This window comes from Pongo pygmaeus, chromosome 6 (genome assembly GCF_028885625.2).
Source record: "Pongo pygmaeus isolate AG05252 chromosome 6, NHGRI_mPonPyg2-v2.0_pri, whole genome shotgun sequence".
Classification (NCBI taxonomy): Eukaryota; Metazoa; Chordata; class Mammalia; order Primates; family Hominidae; genus Pongo; species Pongo pygmaeus.
This window is the reverse complement of record NC_072379.2, coordinates 101,602,951-101,627,916: the sequence shown is the minus strand read 5'-3', so window position 1 is coordinate 101,627,916 and position 24,966 is coordinate 101,602,951. Positions and strand designations below refer to the sequence as shown.

At 39.1% G+C, this 24,966-nt stretch overlaps 2 protein-coding genes and 1 pseudogene across 4 annotated transcripts in view; 1 reads left to right on the top strand and 2 right to left on the bottom strand.

Moving 5' to 3' along the window:
* Positions 1–2,778: 2,778 nt before the first annotated feature.
* Positions 2,779–24,456, bottom strand: PSMC2 (proteasome 26S subunit, ATPase 2). 3 transcript variants are annotated; one of them, XM_054494990.2, is made up of 13 exons: positions 24,143–24,456; positions 21,106–21,363; positions 14,940–14,977; positions 13,949–14,030; positions 13,102–13,201; positions 8,879–9,010; positions 8,180–8,252; positions 7,504–7,599; positions 6,636–6,800; positions 4,772–4,859; positions 3,320–3,522; positions 3,125–3,221; positions 2,779–3,037 (listed from the first exon to the last, which is right to left on the bottom strand). In XM_054494990.2, exons 2-13 carry the CDS (start codon positions 21,173–21,175, stop codon positions 2,880–2,882), a joined length of 1,302 nt encoding a protein of 433 aa, XP_054350965.1. In that variant the 5' UTR covers positions 21,176–21,363; positions 24,143–24,456; the 3' UTR covers positions 2,779–2,879. The 3 variants fall into 3 exon arrangements, with proteins under 3 accessions (XP_054350965.1, XP_063523763.1, XP_054350964.1); XM_063667693.1 differs by having other exon boundaries at positions 24,309–24,419; XM_054494989.2 differs by lacking the exon at positions 24,143–24,456 and adding an exon at positions 23,535–23,900.
* Positions 19,440–21,096, bottom strand: LOC129040445 (small ribosomal subunit protein uS14-like; annotated as a pseudogene).
* The window catches only part of DNAJC2 (DnaJ heat shock protein family (Hsp40) member C2), a 32,596-nt gene continuing 31,417 nt past the window's right edge, over positions 23,788–24,966 (top strand). Inside the window, exon 1 of the mRNA XM_054494984.2 lies at positions 23,788–24,109. Coding sequence (XP_054350959.1) covers positions 24,046–24,109 — 64 coding nt within the window. The 5' untranslated portion in view covers positions 23,788–24,045. The remainder of the gene's footprint in view (positions 24,110–24,966) is intronic.

Below are 24,966 nucleotides of genomic sequence, written 5' to 3'. Positions count from 1 at the left end.
CTACATAATCTAAGCACTAGCCTTATTTTATGGCAATATATGGGAAAGCACTATTTTGAAGAAGGTCCCATAAAGAAAAGTCCTTTGACCTTCTGAAATCCTGTGCAGTATGACAGTGGTTGATCTATGTCTCATGAATCGATGGAATATGTTGGAAAACATTTGTGAACCAGGGCCCAGGAAACTCCAATCTATGTCTTAGACACTGATTCTGTATTAGTATATGACAGCTGATAATGGGATCCCAATTGCCAATCTCATCTGCAGTGGAACCCCAAGAAACTGTTAAGGGTATGGATCCTCTTCAAGCCCTGGAATAGCTCATTTTGTAGTTGCAGGAAACATCTAAAACATCCACTCTGTATGGTTTGATCCTGTGTCCTTACCTGTTTAGCAGAGAAAGACAGTACCACCCTCTGAGTGTACACTTTGAGAAAATGAGTCTGCTCTCTTGTGTGGATGAAGAAAAGAGAGGGTAGCAAACCTAGTGAATCTGTCCTGGGGTGGGTGGGTATGTTTTTTTGTGTGTGTTGGGGGGTGGGGATGTGCCCTTGTGTGGGGATGAGGGAGGGAAGAGTAAGTGGTGGGGAAGGCTGTATTATGTCTGCCCCTTTAAAGATAGTAAATCAATTTAAATTCTAAAATGAAACAGAACTTCCTTGGTGTGAGCCTGTATGCTTTACTGAGTGCAAAAAATGCTATTGGTCCTTTTTAGTGCACCTTACCTTTCAGGAGTGCCTTTAGGATTCAAGATGTTTAGATTCTTACTGTTTTGAATGCTCATAAAAGTTTGAGAATTGTAAAAGTATTACCGAATTCTTCAAGCATACAGCTAACCAAAATGCATGCAATGGTTTTGAAACTCCCCCAATCCCAACAACACAATGGTAAAAGTTAGCACCACACCAGGTAACGTGCCTGCTTAGTGACTTAGATTTTATCAAGTTTGAGCATCTTAAAACTCCACCTGGCCTTTGAGAAAGGCATACCAGGCTTTTCATTGTACTGGTGTATTGCATTTCACTTTACGTAACAGATAAACCTCAGAAGCATCATGAAAATTGAGTTTTTTAATAAACCTAATCACATTTTTAACACTAAGAAGTTTTTAAACAGGATTCTACAGTATATTTTTCTAAAGTCATAAATCCTTTGTATTCTAACTTATCAGCACCCTGACACGTGTGTATATATATATATATATATATATGTGCATCTACACACATGTATATAGACACATCTATTTTAGGTGGAGGAAGTTACTGGTAAATGTCTGTTTCATCTTTTTAAGTAGAGTACAAACATGCTGACCTAGGCAATGTTGATGCTACCTGCATAAATATGCCTTGACAGAAACACCCAAATTTTTAAAGTAGTCGATGTTATATTTGATGTGTGGCCAATTAGATTTTCCTTATGGACCTAAGTTAATTATCACGATAGTCACTCTGTATCGTTAGAACAGAGTGTGCTCAACATTATCTGAGTTGTCTTTAATTGGTATATATGAGCACGTGGCCATGACAAAGTGGAAAGACTTCAGAGTGTGTTCTAAATGTGTACATTTATTTAATCAAAACATTCAAAAACATACATCTTCAGTCATTTTCTTAAGTATATTTTATTGTAAGCATAACCTGAAAATAGTTCTATTTAATTCCTCAAGAAAAACTAGGGCAGGGTTAAAAAAAGATGAATTTTTCTGATCAAGTTCATAAAAATGAAAAATCAAGAATGTTGGTTGGACTTTATAAAGGGCTTTAATTTCTTGAAAACTTTCATAATTTTAAGTATTTCAGTGCAAAGCAGCATTTTCTATGTTGTCAATTTTTCTATTGTGAATTAAAAATGCATCCAACTCTTATTTTGCAACTTATTTATGAATATTGAACTTCAATAAAAATATTCATTATTGTGCTTTGGTCTTGGCATTGGGGGAAGGGGTAATTGTGGTAGAAGATAGGATTTGGTGGTGGTTACACAGGAGATAATTTTAAAGAGATCTGTTGAGGATTCTAATATAACCTTTATTTTTAAAATACCTCACTGTAGACCAGAAGCCTAACAGAAACTTTACCAAAATTTTAAATTAATTGGTAAAATGAAAGTAATCACTTTTCTGTATGAAGCCAGTTCTGGACTTTCTAAATTAGATCCTATGTACACACATTTTTTTTTCTTTTTTTACTAGTCTTTCACCTCTGGCTGAACATTTTTCTTTCTGCTTTATTGCACCACTTTACTGCCCATTAAAATCACTAATTCTTCCTGATTAATTTGAAATCAAATGGCAATGCAAAACATATATATCCAATGTTTCTCCTACTTTAAAAAAGCTTTGGCCAAAGCTTTTATTATTCAATATGGTGGTGGGAAACTATCATAATGCATGTGGTCATACGCCTAAGTGAGCTACTTTGATGTGGGACAGAAGCGGATAATAGGAGCATAGGTAATGGAGCTGACAAACTTGTACTTGAAACCCAGCTTTGCCACTACAAGTAAGTAGGAAAGTTTATGCATCCATTGGATGAAGATCCATTTGATAATCTTCCTCAATGGACAGATGGGAGGATACAATGAGAATTTATATGTAGAGCACCCAGCCAGCATATGCCTAGGATATAAGCCATCTAAGCAAGCGCTTTGTATGATGTGAAATCCTTAAACGGGTGTGGGTCAAAAAAACAGTCAAAATATATTCTAACAAGCTTTTCTGCCTAATAACATTAGAGATAACCTTTTATTATATTACAAGAAGAGATATGGAAAAAAGCATACAATTTTGAAGCCATTTATTTGTTTATGAAGTGGTTATTAACAAGTCTATATAAGGTTAGGATTCCAATTTGAAGTTTTCACTTGAAAGCCTTCAGGGTTCAGTTGTATGTCATGTAACGAGGAGTAGCACTGAATTTGGCATAAGACTTAATGACCTTATTTACAGCTTCCAAGAAATCCTTCTCGGTAGCGATTTTTCGCCGTGCTCTGATGGCAAACATACCAGCCTCTGTGCAGACACTTCTAATCTCAGCACCTTTCAAACAAAAAGAAAATAAACAGGCTTAATTAAAGCAGCCTGAGCAGACAGACCAGCAAATATAAGCAAGAACTTTCTACTTACCAGTGCTATTTGGACACAGTCGTGCTAACAATTCAAATCTGATATCTCTTTCAACACTCATTGAACGAGCGTGAATCTTAAATATGTGGGTCCGACCCTAAAAATGAGAGAATTGACAAATATTAAAATGGAAAAAAAATCACAGGAATAAAAAACTTCAAAAATCCCTTTCCTAAAATGAAATAGTTTTCTTACCTCTAGATCGGGCAAGCTAAATTCAATTTTTCTATCCAATCTCCCTGGCCTCATCAGTGCTGGATCCAAAGTATCAGGTCTGTTAGTGGCCATCAGCACTTTAATATTGCCTCGAGGATCAAAACCATCAAGCTGATTGATCAGTTCCAACATTGTTCTCTGCACTTCATTGTCACCTCCAGCACCATCATCAAAACGAGCCCCTGAGAAGACAAAAGGAAAGATAAGCTCTTCAAGTCCACTCAACAGTAGCACTATGCATGACCTGAAAGTACCATAAATCTCAGCTCAAATCATGTCCTCAGGAACAAGTGCACATCCCACTTTGAAGCAAATCCTGTAAGAACAGCCTGCTTTATACAAAACTAATTAGAAAGTGAATCTTTGCTTTCAAAAGTATTCATCACAGATTTACTTAACGTTTTTTAAACTGCCTATGGGGCAGTTTAGTGTTTTCAAAGTCTACCACATTTATTACTTAATTTGAACCTCTCAAAAACTCATGAAGTACACAAGGCAAGAATTATTCCCTTTACAAGATGAGCAAACTGAGGCTCAGAGATTAAAATAACTTGTCCTCAGGAGTTCGAGACCAGCCTGGCCAACATGGTGAAACCACGTGTCTACTAAAAATATAAAAATTAGCCAAGCATAGTGGTAGGCATCTGTAATCCCAGCTACTCAGGAGGCTGAGACATGAGAATTGCTTGAACCCAGGAGGCAGAGGTTGCAGTGAGCCAAGATCACGCCACTGAACTCCAGCCTGAGCAACAGAGTGAGACTGTTTCTTTAAAAAAAAAAAAGTCTAGATTTCATGGCTAATACTGTATTTCATCAAATCTGTGAAGCCAATAAGAACATTATTTTATGTGCACTAAGAAAAACAAATCACCGTCAATTAAATTATGCCCTAGTGCTTTCTTATGACATTAGATGATACTTCGCAATTTACGAGTTTAAAGTGTGGAAATAGGTGTTGTATGAATGAAATCAGATATAGATTGAGCATCCCAAATTTGCAAATGCAAAATCCAAAATGCTTCAAAATTTGAAACTTTGAGCACCAACATGATGCTCAAAAGCAATACTCATTGGAGCATTTTAGATTTCAGGTTTTCAGATTTGGGATACTCAATCAGTGTAATGCAAGTACTCCAAAAGCCAAAATCCAAAATATGTGAATTCCAAAACACTTCTCAAACATTTCGGCTAAGGGATATTCAACCCATAGCACAAAAATAAAGGCTTTGAAAAAATGGCAGTGGTATATAATGTGTCTTCTTGCCTTTATAGTTTAGCACTACTACTTATTAGATCTGTGGCGCCAATGTTTCAGAGCTCATAGAAGAGTTTGAGTTAAAATTCTGTACAAGATTAACATATCACAACATATCACTTTACAGCTTTCATGAAACTGAATCCTAAAGCAGTTCTCTAACGTATCATTCTCACCTCCAATAGCATCAATTTCATCAAAGAAGATAAGGCAGGCTTTTTTTGTTCTGGCCATTTCAAAGAGTTCACGAACCATTCGAGCCCCCTAACGAGAAAAATGATTTATTAATTCAAAATTGATTTTTAAATATTTTAAAATAAATAAAAAGTTATGCTTCAAACTTTTCAATATTTATTCCTAACAGTATTCTCACCCATTATTACCTAAATGTTTTTTATTTTTTTATTTTTTTGAGATGGAGTCTTCCTCTGTCGCCCAGGCTGGAGTGCAGTGACGCGAGCTCGGCTCACTGCAACCTTTGCCGCCTGGGTTCAAGCGATTCTCCTACCTCAGCCTCCTGGGTAGCTGGGATTACAGGCATGTGTCACCACGCCTCATTAATTTTTGTATTTTTAGTAGAGACGGGGTTTCAGCATCTTGGCCAGGCTGGTCTTGAACTCCTGACCTCATGTTCTACCCGTCTCAGCCTCCCAAAGTACTGGGATTACAGACGTGAGCCACTGCGCCCAGCTAATTTAATTTTATTTTTTATTTTTTGAGACAGAGTTTCACTCTTGTTGCCCAGGCTGGTGTGCAATGGCACGATCTTGGCTCACTGCAACCTTCGCCTTCTGGGTTCAAGCAATTCTCATGCCTCGGCCTCCCGAGGAGCTGGGATTACAGACATGCGCCACCACGCCCGGCATTTTCTATTTTCAGTGGAGACGGGGTTTCTCCATGTTGGTCAGGCTGGTTTCGAACTCCTGACCTTAGGTGATCCGCCCGCCTCTGCCTCCCAAAGTGCTGGGATTACAGGCGTGAGCCACCATGCCTGGCCTACCTAAACTTTTTTTAAAAAGACTGAAGTTTGCTCCCCAGTCCACCAAATTAATCTTGCCAGCCTTAAAATATTGTCATTTTCATGATTCTGTATCTATTAAATAGCAATAGGTTTCAGATCTGAAGAGGTCAAATTAATAGTTAAATAAAGGAACCATTCTAATTAGTAAAACTTGAGTAAATAAAATCATTTGATCTATCACTTGGAATTCCTGATCATTGAATTTGACTTTCAAGTTTTAGTTAGGGAATAAAAGGATACCTCAACTCATGCAGCTCCGTAGCTAATTCTTATTGTAAATACACGAATCATCAACAGGTTTCAGATACAATACGTATAGCCCTAGACTTATTCTCTAAATATATATATATATGTATATATATGTATATGTATGTCTACAAACATAAAAACAACCTATGTTCTCCCTTTCTCATTAGGACTGAAAACACTGCCCCTGAAGTAAAAGTATACTTTTGAATTCATTTACCAGGCATTTCCGTAGAAAAGCCACATCTGTAGAAAATGTCACCCTTTTGAGGAGGGGGCATACTGGTTAAAATTTTAAGTGGTTGCCTATTTCCAAATGACCACAAAGGCAGCTTCTAAACTACTAATTACAATCAAGAAATTTCAGGTCTCAGGCCAGGCATGGTGGTTCTTGCCTATACTCCCAACACTCTGGGAGGCCAAAGCAGATGGATCACTTGAGCCCAGGAGTTTGAGACTAGCTGGGCCACATGGCAAAACCCCTCTCTACAAAAAATAGAAAAATTAGCTGGGCGTGGTGGCACGTAGCCATGGTCTTAGCTACCTGAGAGGCTGAGATGGGAGGATCGCCAAAGACCAGAGAGGTAGAGACTGCAGTGAGCTGAGATCATGTCACTGCACTCCAGCCTGGGCAACACAATGAGACCCTGTCTCAACAAAAGAAAAAAGAAATTTCAGGTCTGGATCCCTCAATGCAGAAGTACCATTTTTAATTTCATTCATACTGTAAAATCTTTCACAAGGCTATATATTCTTTGATAAATTTACTTTACCTCACCGACGTATTTCTGTACAAGCTCAGATCCAATAACTCGAATGAAGCACGCATCAGTCCGATTAGCAACTGCCCGTGCACAGAGTGTCTTGCCTGTACCGGGTGGACCAAAGAGCAGCACGCCCTTGGGAGGCTCAATGCCAAGGTTCACAAACCTCTCTGGCTGTGATAGAGACACAATTTTCACACTTACCACTTCTGTATAACAAAAACCAGACTACTTCTACATCAACAAAGTGCTTTTATGTTTAGTATTTTATCCTGAAAACCATACTTTAATATTTAAATCAAAATTATTAAGTCCACAATCTACATACTTGAACTAAATAAGAAATTTTACTTATTCTAAGACATAAGTTCTAAACTAGACTCCTATCAATACATAAGCCTAAATGGCTTTTAAAAAGCACTTCTATTATCCAGTCTTAAAATATTTTCCTAATTTAAAAAAAATTACGGTGTTTAAGGAACAAAATTATCTGGTATTCAATATCGTAGTTTTCCATTATCCTCCCAAGTTTAACCTGCTTCAATTTAAGCCCCTTTCTTCTCGATGTCTTTTGAAGAACCAGTTTCTTCTATAATAGCCTGTAACATATTTAACATATTGCTAAAGGTTACAATGTGCCTCCTCTGTCACTGTAAACAGCAGATCTTTCTTTTTTAAATATACTTGACCACTCAATCCTTTTTGCTTGCTCTCCCCTAGAACTTACCAACTCTCCACACCTCCTCTCTCCACCCTCTCAAAAAATTCTCATTAGGGAAAATATTAAAAGCCATCTAATATACAAGCAATTTTAGTGCTCAATACACAAAAGACGTCTTTATACAATGAAATTTAAATACAACACTCAGCTACTTACATGAAGTAATGGGGTTTCAACTACTTCTCGCAGTTTCTCAATCTGTTCCTTACAGCCACCAACATCACTGTATGTGACATCAGGTTTCTCTTCCACCTAAGAGAGGGACAGAAATGTACAACATACAGTCACAGGCTTTTTGGATACTGTCCAAATTCAACAGAATAGACCTAATACCTTAAAAGAAAAACTCATAACAAGTGAGAATTTTAATAAAAATTGAATACATTGCCCAGTGCCCTGGAACTACTTGCTGTATTAACTTGTTATGACACTAATGAATGAAGGACAAACTAGTAAAATAAAGACAGGCTGAGACTCTGTCTCAAAAAAATATATATAAAATACTGCCAGGCTCAGTGGCTCACGCCTGGAATCCCAGCACTTTGGGAGGCTGAGGCGGGCCAAACACTTGAGGTCATGAGTTCGAAACCAGTCTGGCCAACATGGTGAAACACTGTCTCTACTAAAAAGACAAAAATTAGCCGGGCATGGTGGCGGGTGCCTGTAATCCCAGCTACTCGGGAGGCTGAGGCAGGAGAATTGCTTGAACCCGGGAGGCAGAGGTCTCAGTGAGCCAAGATCATACCATTCTACTCCAGCCTGGACGACAAGAGTGAAACTCCGTCTCAAAAAAAAAGACATAGCCTTCCTTTTCCCTCCCATAGTTTCTTACCTGCATCATGGTAACTGTTGGGTCAATCTTAGGAGGCAATGGAATGTGAATTTGATATTTATTTCTATCCACACTAAGGAAGTAAAAAAGATAGTCATTAATACATTCTTTAAGCTTTCAAAGTGGTTTTATGTTTAATCTTTTATCCCCAAAACCATACTTTAAGAAAACAAGAGAGAGACAGAGTCCCTAAGGTTATATAAAGAGAAATAAAGAGAGCATGAAACCTGAGGATACTAAACTACATGTCTAATGTGGCAAACAACATATCCAACAGCAACCAAACCCTTGAGGAAGGAGGGGAGATTTTTTTTTTTAATTTACTGAGTGAATTGTTATTGTATAGACATTGTATTCTATAATTGTATTCTATAGACATTAACACACTTAGCATCACAACTATCCTAAAGCAAGTACTCCCCCAACCTATACCATGTTACCTTAAATGGACTGGTAACCTCAACTCTGAAATTTGAAGCCATTCATAATAAACAACAGTGGGAGTAGGGGAGTCAGGGAAGCTGATGGGAAGTTAGGAAGCAGATGCAGAAGAAAGAATTTTCAACTATAGTACATTACTAGATCATCCCTTGGTATTCCAAGGAACTCAGTTCATTTATTTACTACAAAGCCAAGGATATGAATGTGAGACAGTATCCTTAGTGAAATAAAAGTATTTATTGTAAATAGAAATCTTACCCCACTCTCATCCCTTCTTCAATGTCAGTAGGTGCCACCTGATCACTAAGGTCCACCACAAACTTGGCAAACTGCTTTACATTGATAATGTATTTTGGGTCCTCCGAATCAGCATTGATTATCTTTGTACACCTAACACAGCAAAAAAGCTTGATTAGAATAAGGAACCTAAGCTACTAATAATAAATTCAACTAACTAGATTATATCCTGAGTGTGCAATATATAGGCATAAACTAGAACTACAGAAACTGGGACATTGTTAAAGATCCTTTTTTATACTCAACTCCAAAGGTCCATTCGACTTTAGCCAAGCCATAAAATTTTCAAATACATTCTCCTGGAAAATTAAACCCAAATATCTCATCATTAAGAAGTTCTCTGATTTCTTGATTTCCATAATTTGTATTCCTTTATTATTAGTGATGCTCCTGTATATCTTAAGTTGCTCTCGTTTTTATTTTCCCTACAAAAAGATGGTCATCTTGTCTTACACCAAATTCAGTAATAAATGGGTTTTCATTCTTTTCCTGAGTTTATACTTTAAATCCATTTTTCTTTTTTTTTTTTTGAGATGGAGTTTCACTCTTGTTGCCCAGGCTGGAGCACAATGGCATGATCTTGGCTCACTGCAACCTCCACCTCCTGGGTTCATGCAATTCTCCTGCCTCAGCCTCCCGAGTAGCTGGGATTACAGGCATGCACCACCATGCCTAGCTAATTTTGTGTTTTTTTTTTTTTTTTTTTAGTAGAGAGGGGGTTTCTCTCAAACTCCCAACCTCAGGCTAGTCAGGCTGGTCTCGAAATCCCAACCTCAGGTGATCCGCCTGCCTCAGCCTCCCAAAGTGCTGGGATTACAGGCGTGAGCCACCACACCCGGACTTTAAATCCATTTTTATTGTTTTTGCTACTTTTTTTCTTTTTTTAACTGAGGCAATAGAAGCTTTTTTGTTTTTTTTTTCTTTTTCTTTTTTTTGAGACGGAGTCTTGCTCTGTAGCCCAGGCTGGAGTGCAGTGGTGTGATCTCGGCTCATTGCAACCTCCACCTCCTGGGTTCAAGCAGTTCTCCTGCCTCAGCCTCCCAAGTAGCTGGGATTACAGGAACGCGCCAGCACGCCCGGCTAATTGTTTTGTATTTTTAGTATATATGGGGTTTCACCATGTTGGCCAGGCTGGTTTCAAACTCCTGACCTCAAGTGATCCACCTGCCTCGGCCTCCCAAAGTGCTGAGATTACAGGCGTGAGCCATTGCACCCAGCCAGTAGAAGCTATTTTTAACTTAATTATGTTCATTTCTGTATGGCCCGGTAAAAATGAATTTATAATGCCATGCACATCACAGTATAAAATAGTCAACTGCCTTTCCCCTTCTATAGTCTCTATCTACTAAAGAAAAACAAAAACAAAAAACAGAACTCACATTAGAAAGCTGCTACATAAGCCACAGCAAGAATTACAGAAAAATACAAAAATAGCCTGTGGAGTGTGCACATAGGTAGAACTAAAAGTAAGGTAAAGAATGCTTTGGCTTAGCTGGGTGTGGTGGGATGCACCTGTAGTCCCAGCTACTGGGGAGGCTGAGGCTGGAGGATCACTTGAGCCCAGGATGTCAAGGCTAAAAAAGAATGCTTTGTCCTGACAGCATAATTGTGTGAAGGACTCTGTTTTCTGTTACCAACCACGTTTGCTAGGGATGAAGAATTATACCTATTCTCTACCAAAACAAAAAAAGAGGCTGACCAAAAAACCTGAAAGGAAAAACAAGAACAATAAACAGCAATAATACCAAACCCTGGGGAGAGGAAGAATCTGATTTCCAGAGGTGACACATTACATTATTTTAAATGTCTAGTTATCACCAAAAAGTTATGAGATGCAAAACATTATGAAATGCATTTTCCCGTATGTATGACATCATGGCTCATACATAAGGGGAAAAAAAGCAGTCAATAGAAATTGTCCCTTAGGAAGCCTAGATGTTGGTGTTATTAAACAAAACTTTTTTTTTTTGAGACGGAATCTCACTGTTGCCCAGGCTGGAGTGCAGTGGCGCGATCTTGGCTCACTGAAACTTCCGCCTCCCAGGTTTGAGCAATTCTCCTGCGTCAGCCTCCTAAGTGTCTGGGATTACAGGTGCCTGCCACCACGCCCAGCTAATATTTTTATATTTTTAGTAGAGACAGGTTTCACCATGTTGGCCAGGCTGATCTCACACTCCCGACCTCAAGTGATCCACCTGCCTCAGCCTCCCAAAGTGCTGGGATTACAGGCATGAGCCACTGCGCCCAGTCAAACAAAAACCTTAAATCAGTACAAGAAATATTTTCAAAAAGCTAAAGGAAACCATATTTAAAAAGTTTATAGGAATGATGAGAAGAATGTCTCACCAATAGTGAATATAGATAGAGAAATTAGACTGGAATATTATTTGGCCCTAAAAAGTTCCATCCATTTTAGAATATGGATGAACCTTGAAATATGCTAAGTGAAGGAAGCCATGTACTATATGATTCCATTTAGATGATATGTCCAGGATAGGCAAATTCATAGAAACAGAAAATAGATTAATGGTTGTCAGGGGCTGGAAAGAGAGGGGAATGAAGACTGCTAATGGGTATTGGGTTTGTTTTTGGGGTAACAAAAATATTCTATTCTGGAATTAGATAGTAATGATCAATGCACAATTTCCTAGATATTCTAAAAATCACTAAATTGTATACTTTAAAAGAGTGAACTTCATGATATCTGAATTTTATATCAATAAGATTGTTATTAAAAAATTCATAAGCTGGCTGGGCACGGTGGCTCACACCTGTAATCCCAGCACTTTGGGAGGCTGAGGTGGGCAGATGGCCTTTGTCCTGACAGCCTAGGAGTTCAAGACCAGCCTAGGCAACATGGCAAGACCCTGTCTCTACTAAAAATTAAAAAAAAAAAAAAAGCCAGACATGGGGTGGTGTGCATCTGTGGTCCCAGCCACTTGGGAGGCTGAGGTAGGAGCCTAGGAAGCAGAGGCTGCAGCAAGCTGAGATCATGTTACTGCACTCTAGCCTCAATAACAAAGTGAGACCTTGTCTCAAAAAAAAAAAAAAAAAATTCACAAGCTAAAAATTACACATACACAAATTTTATCAAGAGTTTTAAGCAAAGAGTATGAGACTAAAATCAATGGAAACTTTTTCCAAATAATCTTTGCTTTCTTTAAGGCCTTAAAGGTATAATGGAAATATTGGTATATTTTATCTCCTAAAAATGTAAAACATTAGTACAACAAAAGGTACCAAGAAGTTAAAAGTGACTAGGGAAAAATACTTGTAGCATACTTAAGAAAAGATAATATGTACAATATATGAACTGTTTCTAAAAGTAACAAGAAACAACCCAAGAAGAAAACATGAGTAGTCAAAGAAATACAGATGTTTAGTAAACAAAAGAAGTAGCTATCATACTAGTAATCAGCACAGTACAAATTAAAATTATTTTCCCTCAAATGGCAAAACTGCAAAAATTGAAAACTGCGTATCTTACATTGATCAGACAAATGGACATTTGCCTCAAAGCCTCTTGATAAAAGCATAAACTGGCCAAAGAAATTTTCACAGGATTTTAAAACTATAATATCTTTGACCCCTAGAATTCCACTTGTAGTAAGCTAGCCTACAGAAATGTATGCACATACACTGAGAAACATTTAACATGAATATTCACTACAGCACTGTGTATAGTAACAGAAATTGTTACAGCCTAACATCTACACATTATGCAATTTTTTTGCAATTTTTTAAAAACATGAGAAAAAAGAAATAAGTATACCTATATTAAAGACAGAGAGTCCCAAAACATGTAGTTATGTCTTAAAAAAAAAATCAGGATATGTTTCTTTGCATGCAAACACAGGAAGATACACAGAAAGAGGATTAGGAGGGCCAAACTATTTCAGTAGTTATGTTTGAGGAAAGGGCAATAGGAAAGCAAGTATGAGAAGGGAGTTTTTCATTTCTTGCTCTACATCTTTTTGTATCATTTAAATCTTTTAAATGATTATGCCTTCATGTATTTTTGAATAATTGTTTAAGGCATAAAATTTTAACCCCAGTTTTGTAGAAAGCTTTATTTACTTGGAATTTGGAATAAAAATTATTTATGAACTATTGCATTATCCCTGAGACTCTAAGTGCTTGAAAATACAGACAAAGGTAAGTTGCCACAGAGCACCCATGCATACCTGGCAACCTGTAAAGGCTGTTCACTCTGGAGTGTCTGCTTATCTGCAGCCAAATCCCAGAGTGCTGGTGGGGCCAGGCCAGTGTCAGATTCTTTAATACCTACATAGAGAAAGATGACAAAATTTACTAAAATGTAATGCATCGCCCTATAATAAGCTTTCTAAACCTCAGCACTACTGACATTTTGCACTGAATCATTCATTGTGAGGACTATCATGTGCATTATAGACTGTTTAGTAGCATCCCTGGCCTCTCACCACTAGATGCCAGCAGCACCACCCTCTCTCAAAGTCATGACAATCAAGAATGTCTCCAGACATTGCCCAGTGTCCTCTGGGAGGGGTTGGGAGGGTGGGACAAAATCACCCCAGCTGAAAACTACACCCTGCCCTAAAGTAATTGTCAACCCAAAAATATGCCACATTTCACATTTTTGTGTAGGTCAAATATTATAAAACTTCATCATTCAAGTTCCCCCTAAAAAGTTTCCAACTTCCAGGAAAGAGCCCAATTACTTAAGCAAAACTATGTTGTGAGATCTTATTTTTATCCAGAAAAGTTTTTTGACTTGTTAACTGAAGTTTACTGAACTGGGTTTTGACCAATAGAAACATTACTGGCTTAGAAGATGATATTGTTTCTTATTTTTTAACTGCATAAGCATTAAACCTAGTTGTAAAAAGCAGTGAAAGATATGGTTAAACGAGATCTAATTTCTTAACAGAAAGGAAGAATAATGATTTTTTTAAATCCATAATCATGAAGGAGTAAAATCTGTATTTAAACTCTTGATATTATTCACACATTACATTTAAAGGAAGGAAATGGGAATTTAAAAATACATACCAGTGAGCTCATTAATTTTCTTGAGAAGTTGCTGAATGTCATCTTCAACTTGCTTGATCTGCCTAGAGTAAGTGCTCTGACCCTAGGTGATGAAGGTCAGTTTAGTTAGAATATCAGGATATCAACAATTTCTTAAAATTACAGGTAAAAATTATTTTTAAGTTACAATTTCAATAGCTATCATTATCCCAAAGCTTGTGAAGTAGAGAGGTATTCCTGACCCAATATTTCCCCCTAAATACACAATCCACTATTATGCAAGGTAACAAATGAAAATCATGGCCAGGCACGGTGGCTCATGCCTATAATCCCTGCACTTTAGGGGGCCGAGGTGGGTGGATCACTTGAGGTCAAGAATTCAAGACCAGCCTGGCCAACATGATGAAACCCTGTCTCTATTAAAAATACAAAAAATTAGCCAGGCGTGGTGGTGGGAGCTCCAGCTACTCAGGAGGCTGAGGCAGGACAATCGCTTGAACCCAGGAGGCGGAGGTTGCAGTGAACCAAGATCGCGCCATTGCACTCCAGCCTGGGTGACAACAGCGACACTCCGTCTCAAAAAAAAAAAAAAAAAAAAAAAATCGTGTGAAATTATGCAAAACTATCGATTTCTATGCATTAAAACTTCATTTCAGAACTAATTCAGTAATACTTGTTAAATATAGTAAACTTGTGTAAATGATTTCAAATATCTTTCAATACAGCATCACATTTTAATCACGAATAGTATTCAAATAATACATAAACTGAGACATGCCAAATACTTTGATCTATTCTATAAACTTCAGGTAGGTAACTTCATTTAGTGAAGATTACTATAAGCTGCCAGACATTCTCTTCTAATTATTTTGTTTCTTTTTATTTTATTTTTTGTTTGGTTTTTTAATTTTTGGTTTCTTAACTTCTTCTAATTATTTTGGAAGGACAATAACAAAACAGTTTTTATTTCAACATAAAACATCTATAGTTTGTAGACACTGAAAGGACTTACATAAGTTTTCAACAAGGCAATATCCCCCTCATCCAGAGCTGAAAGAAGAGAGACAATACATGAGATTCAAAAAGAAACTAGAATTAAAATTTTTTTAAAAAGAAAAAAAAGAAACTAGAGCTTTTTTTCTGTTCGATTCAAATTGTTTTGAGTGTCAAAAATCAAGCAAGATTATGATGATATAAATTCAATCAAATAGTTCCTGGACTCAAGTAATTTTTATCTAACTGGGAGGAAAACAGATTTTTAAAAGTACATAATATACATGATGACCTATTTTATATAGTACATACATAAAATACATCCATTAAGGATCTTGGTTAAATTATACCATAGTCATACAATGAAATACAGTGCAGGCCAGGTGCGGTGGCTCATGCCTGTAATCCCAGTACTTTGGGAGGCCGAGGCGGGCAGATCACCTGAGGTCAGGAGTTTGAGACCAGCCTGGCCAACCTGGCGAAACCCCGTCTCTACCAAAAATTCAAAAATTGGCCTGGCATGGTGGCGCATGTCTGTAGTCCCAGCTACTTGGGAGGCTGAAGCTGGAGAATTGCTTGAAACCAGGAGGCAGAGGTTGCAGTGAGCCCAAATCACATCACCACACTCCAGCCTGGGTGACCGAGAGAGACTCCATCTCAAAAAGAAAAAGAAAAGGAAATACAATGCAGCAATTTAAAATGATAACAGAACATAGACATAGAAAGCAATCCAACAAACGCTATTCAGTGAATCAGGTAGGTTTAAAAAAAAGGATATAATGTGCATATATTTTGTTTTTATATAAAAATCACTTAAAATACATGTGGAGAGTAACCTGAAATGGTGTTCTACGGTGATTATCTGGGATTTCAAGTGATTTACAGTTAATCTTTTCTATTTACAAATTCTGCATTTCTGAATTTGCTTAGTTGCTCAAATTTGTAATCCCCAAATCAATACTCATGTGCTTTCATGGTCATTTGCAAATAGCCAGAGTGGTAAAAAATGTAAGTTCACAACTAAGAACAAGTCACTCTACCCCCTTGTTTCAGCTTTCATACAGAGATGACCAGAAGATGGAGACTGTAGGGGAAATGCAGTGTAATCCAAGCAGTTCAGGCTCTGGGGCCAGGTGGACAGGGTTTGAATGCCAGCTCTGGAATCTGTTAGTGGGGTGACCTCAGCCAAGTCACTTAACACTTCTGAACTTTGTTTTCTCTTTTGTGAAATAAAGAAAAAAAGAATCTACCAGGATGAGTTGTTTTTAGGATTTAAGATTATAATCAGCCAGATGCTGTGGCTCACACTTGTAATCCCAGGCCGAGACAGGCGGATTGTTTGAGTCCAGGCGTTCAAGAGCAGCCTGGGCCACATGGCGAAACCGTGTCTCTACAAAAAATGCAAAAATTAGCATGGTGGTATGCACTTGTAGTCCCAGCTACTTGGGGGGCTGAGGCAGGAGGATCGCTTGAGCCCAGGAAGTGACAGCTACAGCAAGCTGAGATCGTGCCCCTGTACTTCCACCTAGGTAACAAAGAGAGACCCTGTCTCAAAAAAAAAAAAAAAAAAGATTATAATCTATGTGAGATGTATATATATATATTTCTCCTAGGATCAAGTGTTCAGTACTTCCTAATTCACCATTCACAGCAACTTTATAGAATATATCTATCATGAAAAACAAGAACCAATCATACAATCATATATATTTTAAGGAAAAAAACGGCAGGCCTTTTTCTTTTTTAACTAAGTATGAGTAGAGTATGCTTAGGTAACAGCAGCTAGACCAGGTAAGCTGAAGCATAGTATACACATTAGGCGGTAATAGGAAATTAGGTAGATGGAGGTTTGGAGCTCTAGTGAGGTAGACCATAAATTCCAGAATAAGGTAATTAGGGCCACTACAGTTGACATTATAGGAACTGTGCCTTAGGAAGAATTAGCTCACTGAGATATGAAGAACAAATTGGAGTGAGGCCATTCGGAAGTCATAAGAACCTAAATAAAAATGGTACCAATGAAAAGAGAAAGGAAGAGTTGGATTTAAAAAACACCCCTCAGAGGAAGAATCTACAGCACATGGCAAATAACTGAACGTGAGAAGCTGAGGGGAGAGGATTAAACATGATGCCCAGGCTTTGGACCTGGGTACCACACAACAAAAGTCACAATAGAAAGTGGTTAGCAGAGGGAGATACGAAGTTCAGTTTTAATTTTATTAAGTTTGTGGTACTGCTATCTGCACAGAAGAGTTAACTGCTATCCTTTGAAAGGCCTGCTTATAAGGTTGGTTCTTGGCTCTTGTCTGAGAACAATTTCAGAGGGTTCCTACCATTCCCAGAACTGAAAAAGGTGGTTCACTGTGCTTAAAATGTTTATACAAACTACAGAGTTTATGCAGAACACTTATCTTCCTTCAGGGAGTCTAGAATTTTGGTATGTTCTAGGCAGAGATGCCTACATTACCACCCCATAATAAAAACCCTGGGTGCCAAATCTCTAACAAGCTACTCTGGTTAGCAACATTTTACACATATTGTCACTACCTGTTGCTGGGGGAATTAAGCACATCCTGTGTGACTCCACTGGAAGAGGACCCTTGGAAGCTTGTGCCTGGTTTCTCCTGGACTTGGCCCCATGTGTCTTTTCTCTTTGCTGATTTTGCTTTGTATCCTTTCACTAAAATACATCATAGCCATGAGTATGACTACACGCTGAGTCTTGTGAATGCTCTTAGCAAATTACTGAGCCTGAGGTTAGGCATGAAGACTATCCAACACACCAGCACATCCTGATGCAGCATTCTAAAAGGCGGAGATAAATCTGGCTCTAGAGGTCAGATGCTAGCTTGAGGTTAAAAAGGTTGACTAGGGAAGCATATAGAGTCCAAGACCAGAATGGATGAAATTAACAGAAACAAAACTAGAGAAACCACGTGAGGACACAATGAAGGAAAGAAAAGAAGCAGGCGGATAAACGGGAAGGTTCAGCAAGAGAAACCAAGGGAAGCTCAAAGGCTCAACAATGTCAAAAACACAATGATTAGGATTGAGAAATACTAAAGATCTGGGAATTAAGAAACTACTGATCAGTTTCAACTGATTTATATAGATAGAAACTAAAGTGCAAGAAGTTTAAAAATAAAATAAGAGCCTGGCATGGTAGCTCACCCCTGAAATGCCAGTACTTTGGGTGGCCAAGGTGGGAGGATCACTTGAGCCCAGGAATTTGAAACCAGCCTAGGCAACATAATGAGACCCTGTCTCTACAAAAAAAAAAAAAAAAAAGTTTTAAATGAGCATGGCAAGGTGGTACACGCCTGTTGTGCTAACTACTAGGGAGGCTGAGGCAGGAGAATGGTTTTAGCCCAGGAGCTCCCAGCCTGCAGTGAACTATGATCGTGCCACTGCACTCCAGCCTGAGCGACAGTGCAAGACTGTCTCTAAAAATAAATATATAAGTAGTAAAGAAATGTACTGTGGGCGAATAGTAATAGCTGCTATAAATTGAGACGATCACTGTATGAGACACCGTGATTAGAGATACATATTGATATTATCTAATTCTATATAAACCTGTGAAGTAAATACAATTATTTCTACATTACAGACAGGAAAAACAGTTCCACAGAATTTATTAGACAAAACTCAAAGCCAAGATTCAAACCTAGGTCTTCCTAACTCCTAAGCCTGTCCTTTCTGCCACTTTTAGGCAGTGAAAGAAAAAAAGAAAATGACTTGTAACTTGGGAGAGCAGGAAGATTTTCTCAACTATGTTTTTAAGATAAAATGGATATTAGCATGCTTACAAGAACAAAAGGGAAAAATTCCATAGGACAACAAATAGAAGAGGTAGTGACTGAAGAAACAAAGCCCAGAGGAGGAAGGCATAAGGTCAAAGACAGAAATGGGGAAGGTTGCACATAACAAAAATTGATACCACTTCCTCTAAGGCAGGATTAAAACAGAAAATGGAAAATGTCAGAGAAGTTAAGAGAACTCTTAAGTGGATTCTCAATCGTCTCAGGAGAGAAAAAAGTCATCAGTCACGAAGAAAGAGACTGAACTGAGGACCTGAAAAACATGTAAAAGGCTTGAAATAACCACTCAAACAAAGTGAGCCAATAGGAGATTCACAAAAAGTTAACGGCAATTAGGACCAAGTTGAGATCTGAAAGCTTAAATTGAAAGTAACTTAATCAGGCTAGATGCGGTGGCTCACGCCTGTAATCCCAGGATTTTGGGAGGCCAAGGCGGGCAGATCACCTGAGGTCAGGAGTTCAAGACCAGCCTGGCCAACATGGTGAAACCCGGTCTCTGCTAAAAATGCAAAAATTAGCTGGGCGTCGTGGGGGGGGGTGCCTGTAATCCCAGCTACTTGGGAAGCTGAGGCAAGAGAATCGCTTGAACCCAGGAGGCGGACATTGCAGTGAGCTGAGATCACATCTCTGCACTCCAGCATGGGTGACAAGAGCAAGACTCCATCTCAAAAAAAAAAAAAAAAAAAAGGGTATGTATGAATAAACGCATAAGATCCTGTATACATGTTAGTCATAACTGTATCCAAGGAATAAATGTATTAATATTTTTAAAGAATAAAAAACCCAGAGAAACACACAGATCACTGTGCACAGATCAAATGATAAATCTCTGTGTCTAAGTTTTCCGATAAATACTGAGTATCTCTGACATTTTCAGTGTCCTAAAATATTTTTAAAAGAAACAGCAGAATGAGATGAAGGTAGAAAGGAAATGCTTTCTTTTGGGGGACAGTGTAAATGGAGAAGGGTGCTAGGAAGAGTTGAAGATGTTAAGAAAGGTAAAAGTAAGAAGAAACATAAGAAATACCAAAAGAACATTTAAAAATAGCTTAAGGAACAAAAGGAGAAACAGCATAAAGATGAGACTACAAACGGGACTACTGGGAAGAAGTTATATCCAAAAATGGTGTGCATATCTCATGCACTGTAAGTTAAAGTGTCAACTGGTACAATCTCCATGGAGAGTAGTTTGGCACTTACAAAATTAGAACTCCACTTCTAGAATTTATCCTACAATTTGTACTTGTGCACTTGGTAAAAGTTACATAAACAAGAGTATTCATTTTTTTAAATGTTTATTTTATGTACAAAGAACTATCATAGTTTTTCATTGGGTCGATGCCTTGGATAATCCTTTGAAGGAAGATCATTTACTCCAACTTAATGAAACCAATATCCTTCGCATACTGACAAAAACACTGGCGGCACATATTGAGGCCATATTTCCGGATCAGACCGTGCCGGTTTGAACAGACGCCGACAAGAGCGAGAACTCTGACCGAATTTTCGCGGGTGGCTCCAGCATAGCTTCTGGTGACCCATCTTGGTCTCAGAGTGCAACAAGGTAAAAGGTATTCATTGTTTTATAACAGCAACAAATTGGAAAAATCTACATGTCCATCAATAATAATTAAATACATTATTGTATACGCATAATACAGGATACTATGCAGATGCAGAGGAAGTGACATGATAGGAAAGTATCTCTAATATATATTAAATTTTTTAAAAATCAAGATGTTGAAGTATGTACAGCATGCTACATTTGTGTAAAAAAAAGGAATAGATAAGCACACTTGCTTGTATATGTATAGAATATGTCTAAAAAGATATGCAAAATAGCAACATTAGTTGTCTCTGTGGAGAAGTTGGTGGCTGGGACCAAGGATGCGAGGCTTTTCAAAGATATCTTTTCTGCCTCTTGAATTGTGAACCCTGTGAATGTATTATCTGGTCAAATAATTTTTTTTTTAAGAAAATTATGTCTCAGAATTGTGGCTACACAGTGACAGCTCCCGGCTGTCACAGGGGGAAGGAGGAGGAGAGGAAAAAGGATCAGGTGACCGAGCACCGCCAGGCAGAACTTTTCAAGGCCTATTAGGCCAAGCAGGCTGAGTGACTTCTTCAAGACCCGAGAGCTGAGAACGAATAAAAATTTCCATCAGCAGATAATACAGAACTTGTAGTGGATGAGGGAGACTGAGATGGCAGGCAAGTTATCCGGCCGGCGTCCAGACTAAATTACTAGGGGCACAAAAGGGCCAGAGCACAGAGCCAGGAGCGGGAATCCAGCTCCTCTCCAGTGCCAAGGCAGCTCCGCTCCAGTCCCGCCCCAGCTCCGAGCTCCGGCCCATGTCAACTGACCTCGGATGGGCTTGTCGTCCTTCTCATCCTCTTTGGTCTTCCGCTGATCGGCACCGAGGTAATCCGGCATTTTAGCAGCTCCAAAAGCCTCCGCTCCTTAATGATTACACAGCACCTTCCTTGCTTCCGGTGGTGTCTTCCCTTTCCCTTCCCCACCGGAAGTAGATTGGGCTCAGACAGACTCCTTTATGCAGGGCTTGAGAGTCCGGAGAGAGCCCTGGGGAAACGCTTTGGCACGCTGGTTTTTGGCCTGATTACCTGTGAGAAGGAAACTTTACAGTGTTTGTAAAACGCCTGGCATATTAGACACAATAAGTAGTGGCCACATCTACAAATATAGTGAAGGTAATCTATTTCTGGTAAAGAGTTAATATCCAGAATATATAAAGAACTCCTACCACACAAGAAAACAACCTGATTTTTTAAATGGGCAAACAACCTGAATAAACGTTGCTCCAAAGAAGATATACAAATGGACAACATCACTGTTAGGAAATACAAATCAAAACCACAGTTGGATGCCACCACATACCCATTAAGATAGCTATTATTAAAAACAAGCAAAAACAAAACAGAAAATAAGTGTTGGAAAGGATGACCCTTGGGTCCAGCCAACCCTTGCGTGTGCTGCTGGATAAAATGGAATCCTGGTGCACTGTTGATGTAAATGTAAAATGATAAAATGGTGCAACTGCTGTGGGAAACAGTATGATGATTCCTCAGGAAATTAAAAATAATTACCATGCCGTCTAGCAATTCGATTTCTGGATATGTATCCAAAAGAACTGAAAACAGGATCTCAAAGAGATATTTGTACATCCATGTCCATAAGCAGCATTAGTCACGATACCCATAAGGTGGAAGCAACCCAAGTGTCCATCTACATATGAATGGATAAACAAAACGTGATACACGCACGTGTGTTCACACACACACACACAAATATTTTTCAGCCTTAAAAAGGAATGAAATTCTAGTATAAGCTACAACACAGATGAACCTTGAGGACATTATGCTAAGTGAATAAGCCAGTCACAAAAAAAGACAAATACTATATGATTCCACAAATATGAAGTACCTAGAGGTGTCAAATTCCTAAAGACAAAGTAGAAGGATGGTTTCCAGTGCACAGTTTTCTCCACTGGCATAGAGTTTCAGTTTTGTAAGATTAAATGGGTATAGAGTTTCAGTTTCGTAAGATAAAAATAGTTTTGTAGGGTGGTTACACAATAATGTGAAGGTACTTAACATTTCTGTAAACTTAAAAACGGTGAAGATCGTAAATTTCATGTTATGTGTATTTTAGCACAATTTTTTTAAAAAACAAAACCCCCGGCCGGGCACGGTGGCTCACCCCTGTAATTCCAGCACTTTGGGAGGCTGAAGCAGGCAGATCATGAGGTCAGGAGTTGGAGACCAGCCTGGCCAACATGGCTAAACCCCGTCTCTACTACAAATACAGAAATTAGCTGGGCGTGGTGGCACGCACCTGTAGTCTCAGCTACTCAGGAGGCTGAGGCAGGAGAATCGCTTGAACCTGGAAGGCAGAGATTGCAGTGAGCCGAGATCAGGCCACTGCACTCCAGCCTGGGCGACAGAGCAAGCCTGTCTCAGAAAAGAAAGAAAGAAAAAAAAAAAACCCTATGACCTTAGAGTTAATGGTAAAATTGAATGGGAGGAGGTGTGAGGAAAAAAATATATTAATATGAAGAAAGTGGAGTCAGGTTACTTTGCACCTTGGAGTTTTAACAGTGGTTGCATTAATAGGGATCAGGAAGAGGTTTTGGGGCAGAAGATTAGTTCTTTTTTTTTTTTAAAGACGGGGTCTCACTGTTACTCAGGCTGGAGCACAATGGTGCGATCTCAGCTCACTGCAACCTCCACCTCCCGGGCTCAACGATCTTCCCACCTCAGCCTCCCTTAGTTCAATTTTTGAAATGTCAGTTTTGAAGTGACAATTTTATCATGCAGCAGATATACAGACCAATTAAATGTATTTAGTAAGTTATTTTCTAATTTACTAATTTCTGGTGGTCCTTGCTAAAGAGTGGCATATCAAGTTTATTTTATTGAACCTGTTTCAGATACTGCTGTTGGGGGTGAGCCTTTACCCACTGTTTGTTTTTGCTAGTTTTGCTTTTGACTGCAGTCTTAGAAGGAAGCATATAGTAGGAATACAATTGATTTTATTATACATTAAACAATTAAGTCCCAGTGTCCTATAATTGGGAATATCTTGAATGAAAACTTCATTAGAACAGGGTAAAAATATTACTGGCCTTGGAATACAATCTAACACACTAGAGAGAGGTTTCTTCTCCAAGTGAGTATTAAAAGATATAATGCAGGTAAATTAGTAATAGCACGACAAATATTAGCTGCTATTATCATCATCAAGTTAAACACAAATGTATCACAAATATACGTACGTAATTCTCCGCAAATGTATATACTAGTCGATACTAGTTCATACAGGTATTTTCATTTTTTACTTAAAAGTATAGCGCTCCTGGGAAAATCACTGATTAGGTTCAGATTAATATATAAAGCAGTAAGAACTTAAAGATAATATAAAAAGAGCTGCTTTTAAAGGTTATGTTCTATGTATTGCACTGGGACGTGGAATATAAGCCCTTTTACAGGAAAACTGATGCGCCTAGGAACCATTCTCTCGTGCGACTTGGTCTCCAGCCGGATCTCAGTCAGTATAGAACTAGGTTGCCGCACACGTTGGCGGGGGTGGGAGGGTGTGAGATTGGCCTCCACGCCACGAAAGATCTATCCCGGAAGTGCTTACTGGTCGTCTCCATGCGCCGGTTCCTGGGCGTCTTAGAGCCAAGGCGCGAGGCTCGGAGTGAGAGGTAGAGCTGGAGGGGACCCTAAGCGCCCTCCGCCCGGGACGTGAACCGCTGCGCCCACCGGGCTAGACCCGGCGCCATCATGCTGCTTCTGCCAAGCGCCGCGGACGGCCGGGGCACCGCCATCACCCACGCTCTGACCTCTGGTAAGTGCCCACCCAACCCCGGTTCCTTCTCACCTCAGCCGCCCCTGCCTCAGTCCTCCGCCTCGGCAACCCTGGGCTCTCTCTACCCTTGACGCTGGCGACTAGTCCCGGGGCCGTGTGGGGTTGCTCCGTGTTTTAAAGTAATCCTACCATAGATTAGAAGGAAGGAGGGTGAGGGGTGCCTTCCTTTTGCTCCTACCGTTGCTTCCTCCTCTCACCGCTGCTGACTCATGGATTGGGCTGAGCATTTCGGGACGGAACCCCCCAGTACCCCAGAAAGGTTCTCATAAGCATCTCCTTGCCTGCGGTGGAAAGACTACGCGCAGGGAGCACCCCACGTGCCTGGGGTCGTACAAAGCTTTGCTACTGGCGCCCTCTTAAACACCTTTCTCCCTCTCTACGTTTGCTCCGGCCTTGTTTTTTAAATGTCACAACTCAGACACCGCTTCTTATACTCGGCGTTCAAAGACTGTGCTGCTGAAAAGATCCGCGTAGACTTTGAAAGGCAGTTATTACAAGTGAAACTTGTCCTGCTGCTGTAGGTTTTAGATTTATGGCCCAGGACAGTCATGAGTATTGTAAACTAAAGAGTCTCCAGGTCCAGTGATCTACAGTAATTCCCATAGCCAGTCACATAGGCGCTTTTTGAATGTGATTTTGAACATAACCCCTGGTACGTGTTGCATTTGTGTGTCTCCATGTGCCTCTTACAACTAGAGGAAAAGGCTTAAAAGGCAGTGTTCTTAAAAGCCACACACCCATACTACACAGGTAGTACCTTTTTGACAGTGTTTTAATCCTTTCCTGTGTAAGGTGGAGGAAATCTTAAAATAAGTTGTTCAGGGATTTTCCTTTTT

Bases quoted from the DNA above. Each gene is read 5' to 3' on its own strand.
- PSMC2 (XM_054494990.2), bottom strand. From the start codon at position 21,175: ATGCCGGATTACCTCGGTGCCGATCAGCGGAAGACCAAAGAGGATGAG. The intron at 6,801-7,503 runs GTAAGTAGCTGA...TCTCTATCACAG, and splicing joins TTGAAACCCCATTACTTCAT to CCAGAGAGGTTTGTGAACCT. The intron at 4,860-6,635 runs GTAAAGTAAATT...TTTTCTCGTTAG, and splicing joins TACAGAAATACGTCGGTGAG to GGGGCTCGAATGGTTCGTGA.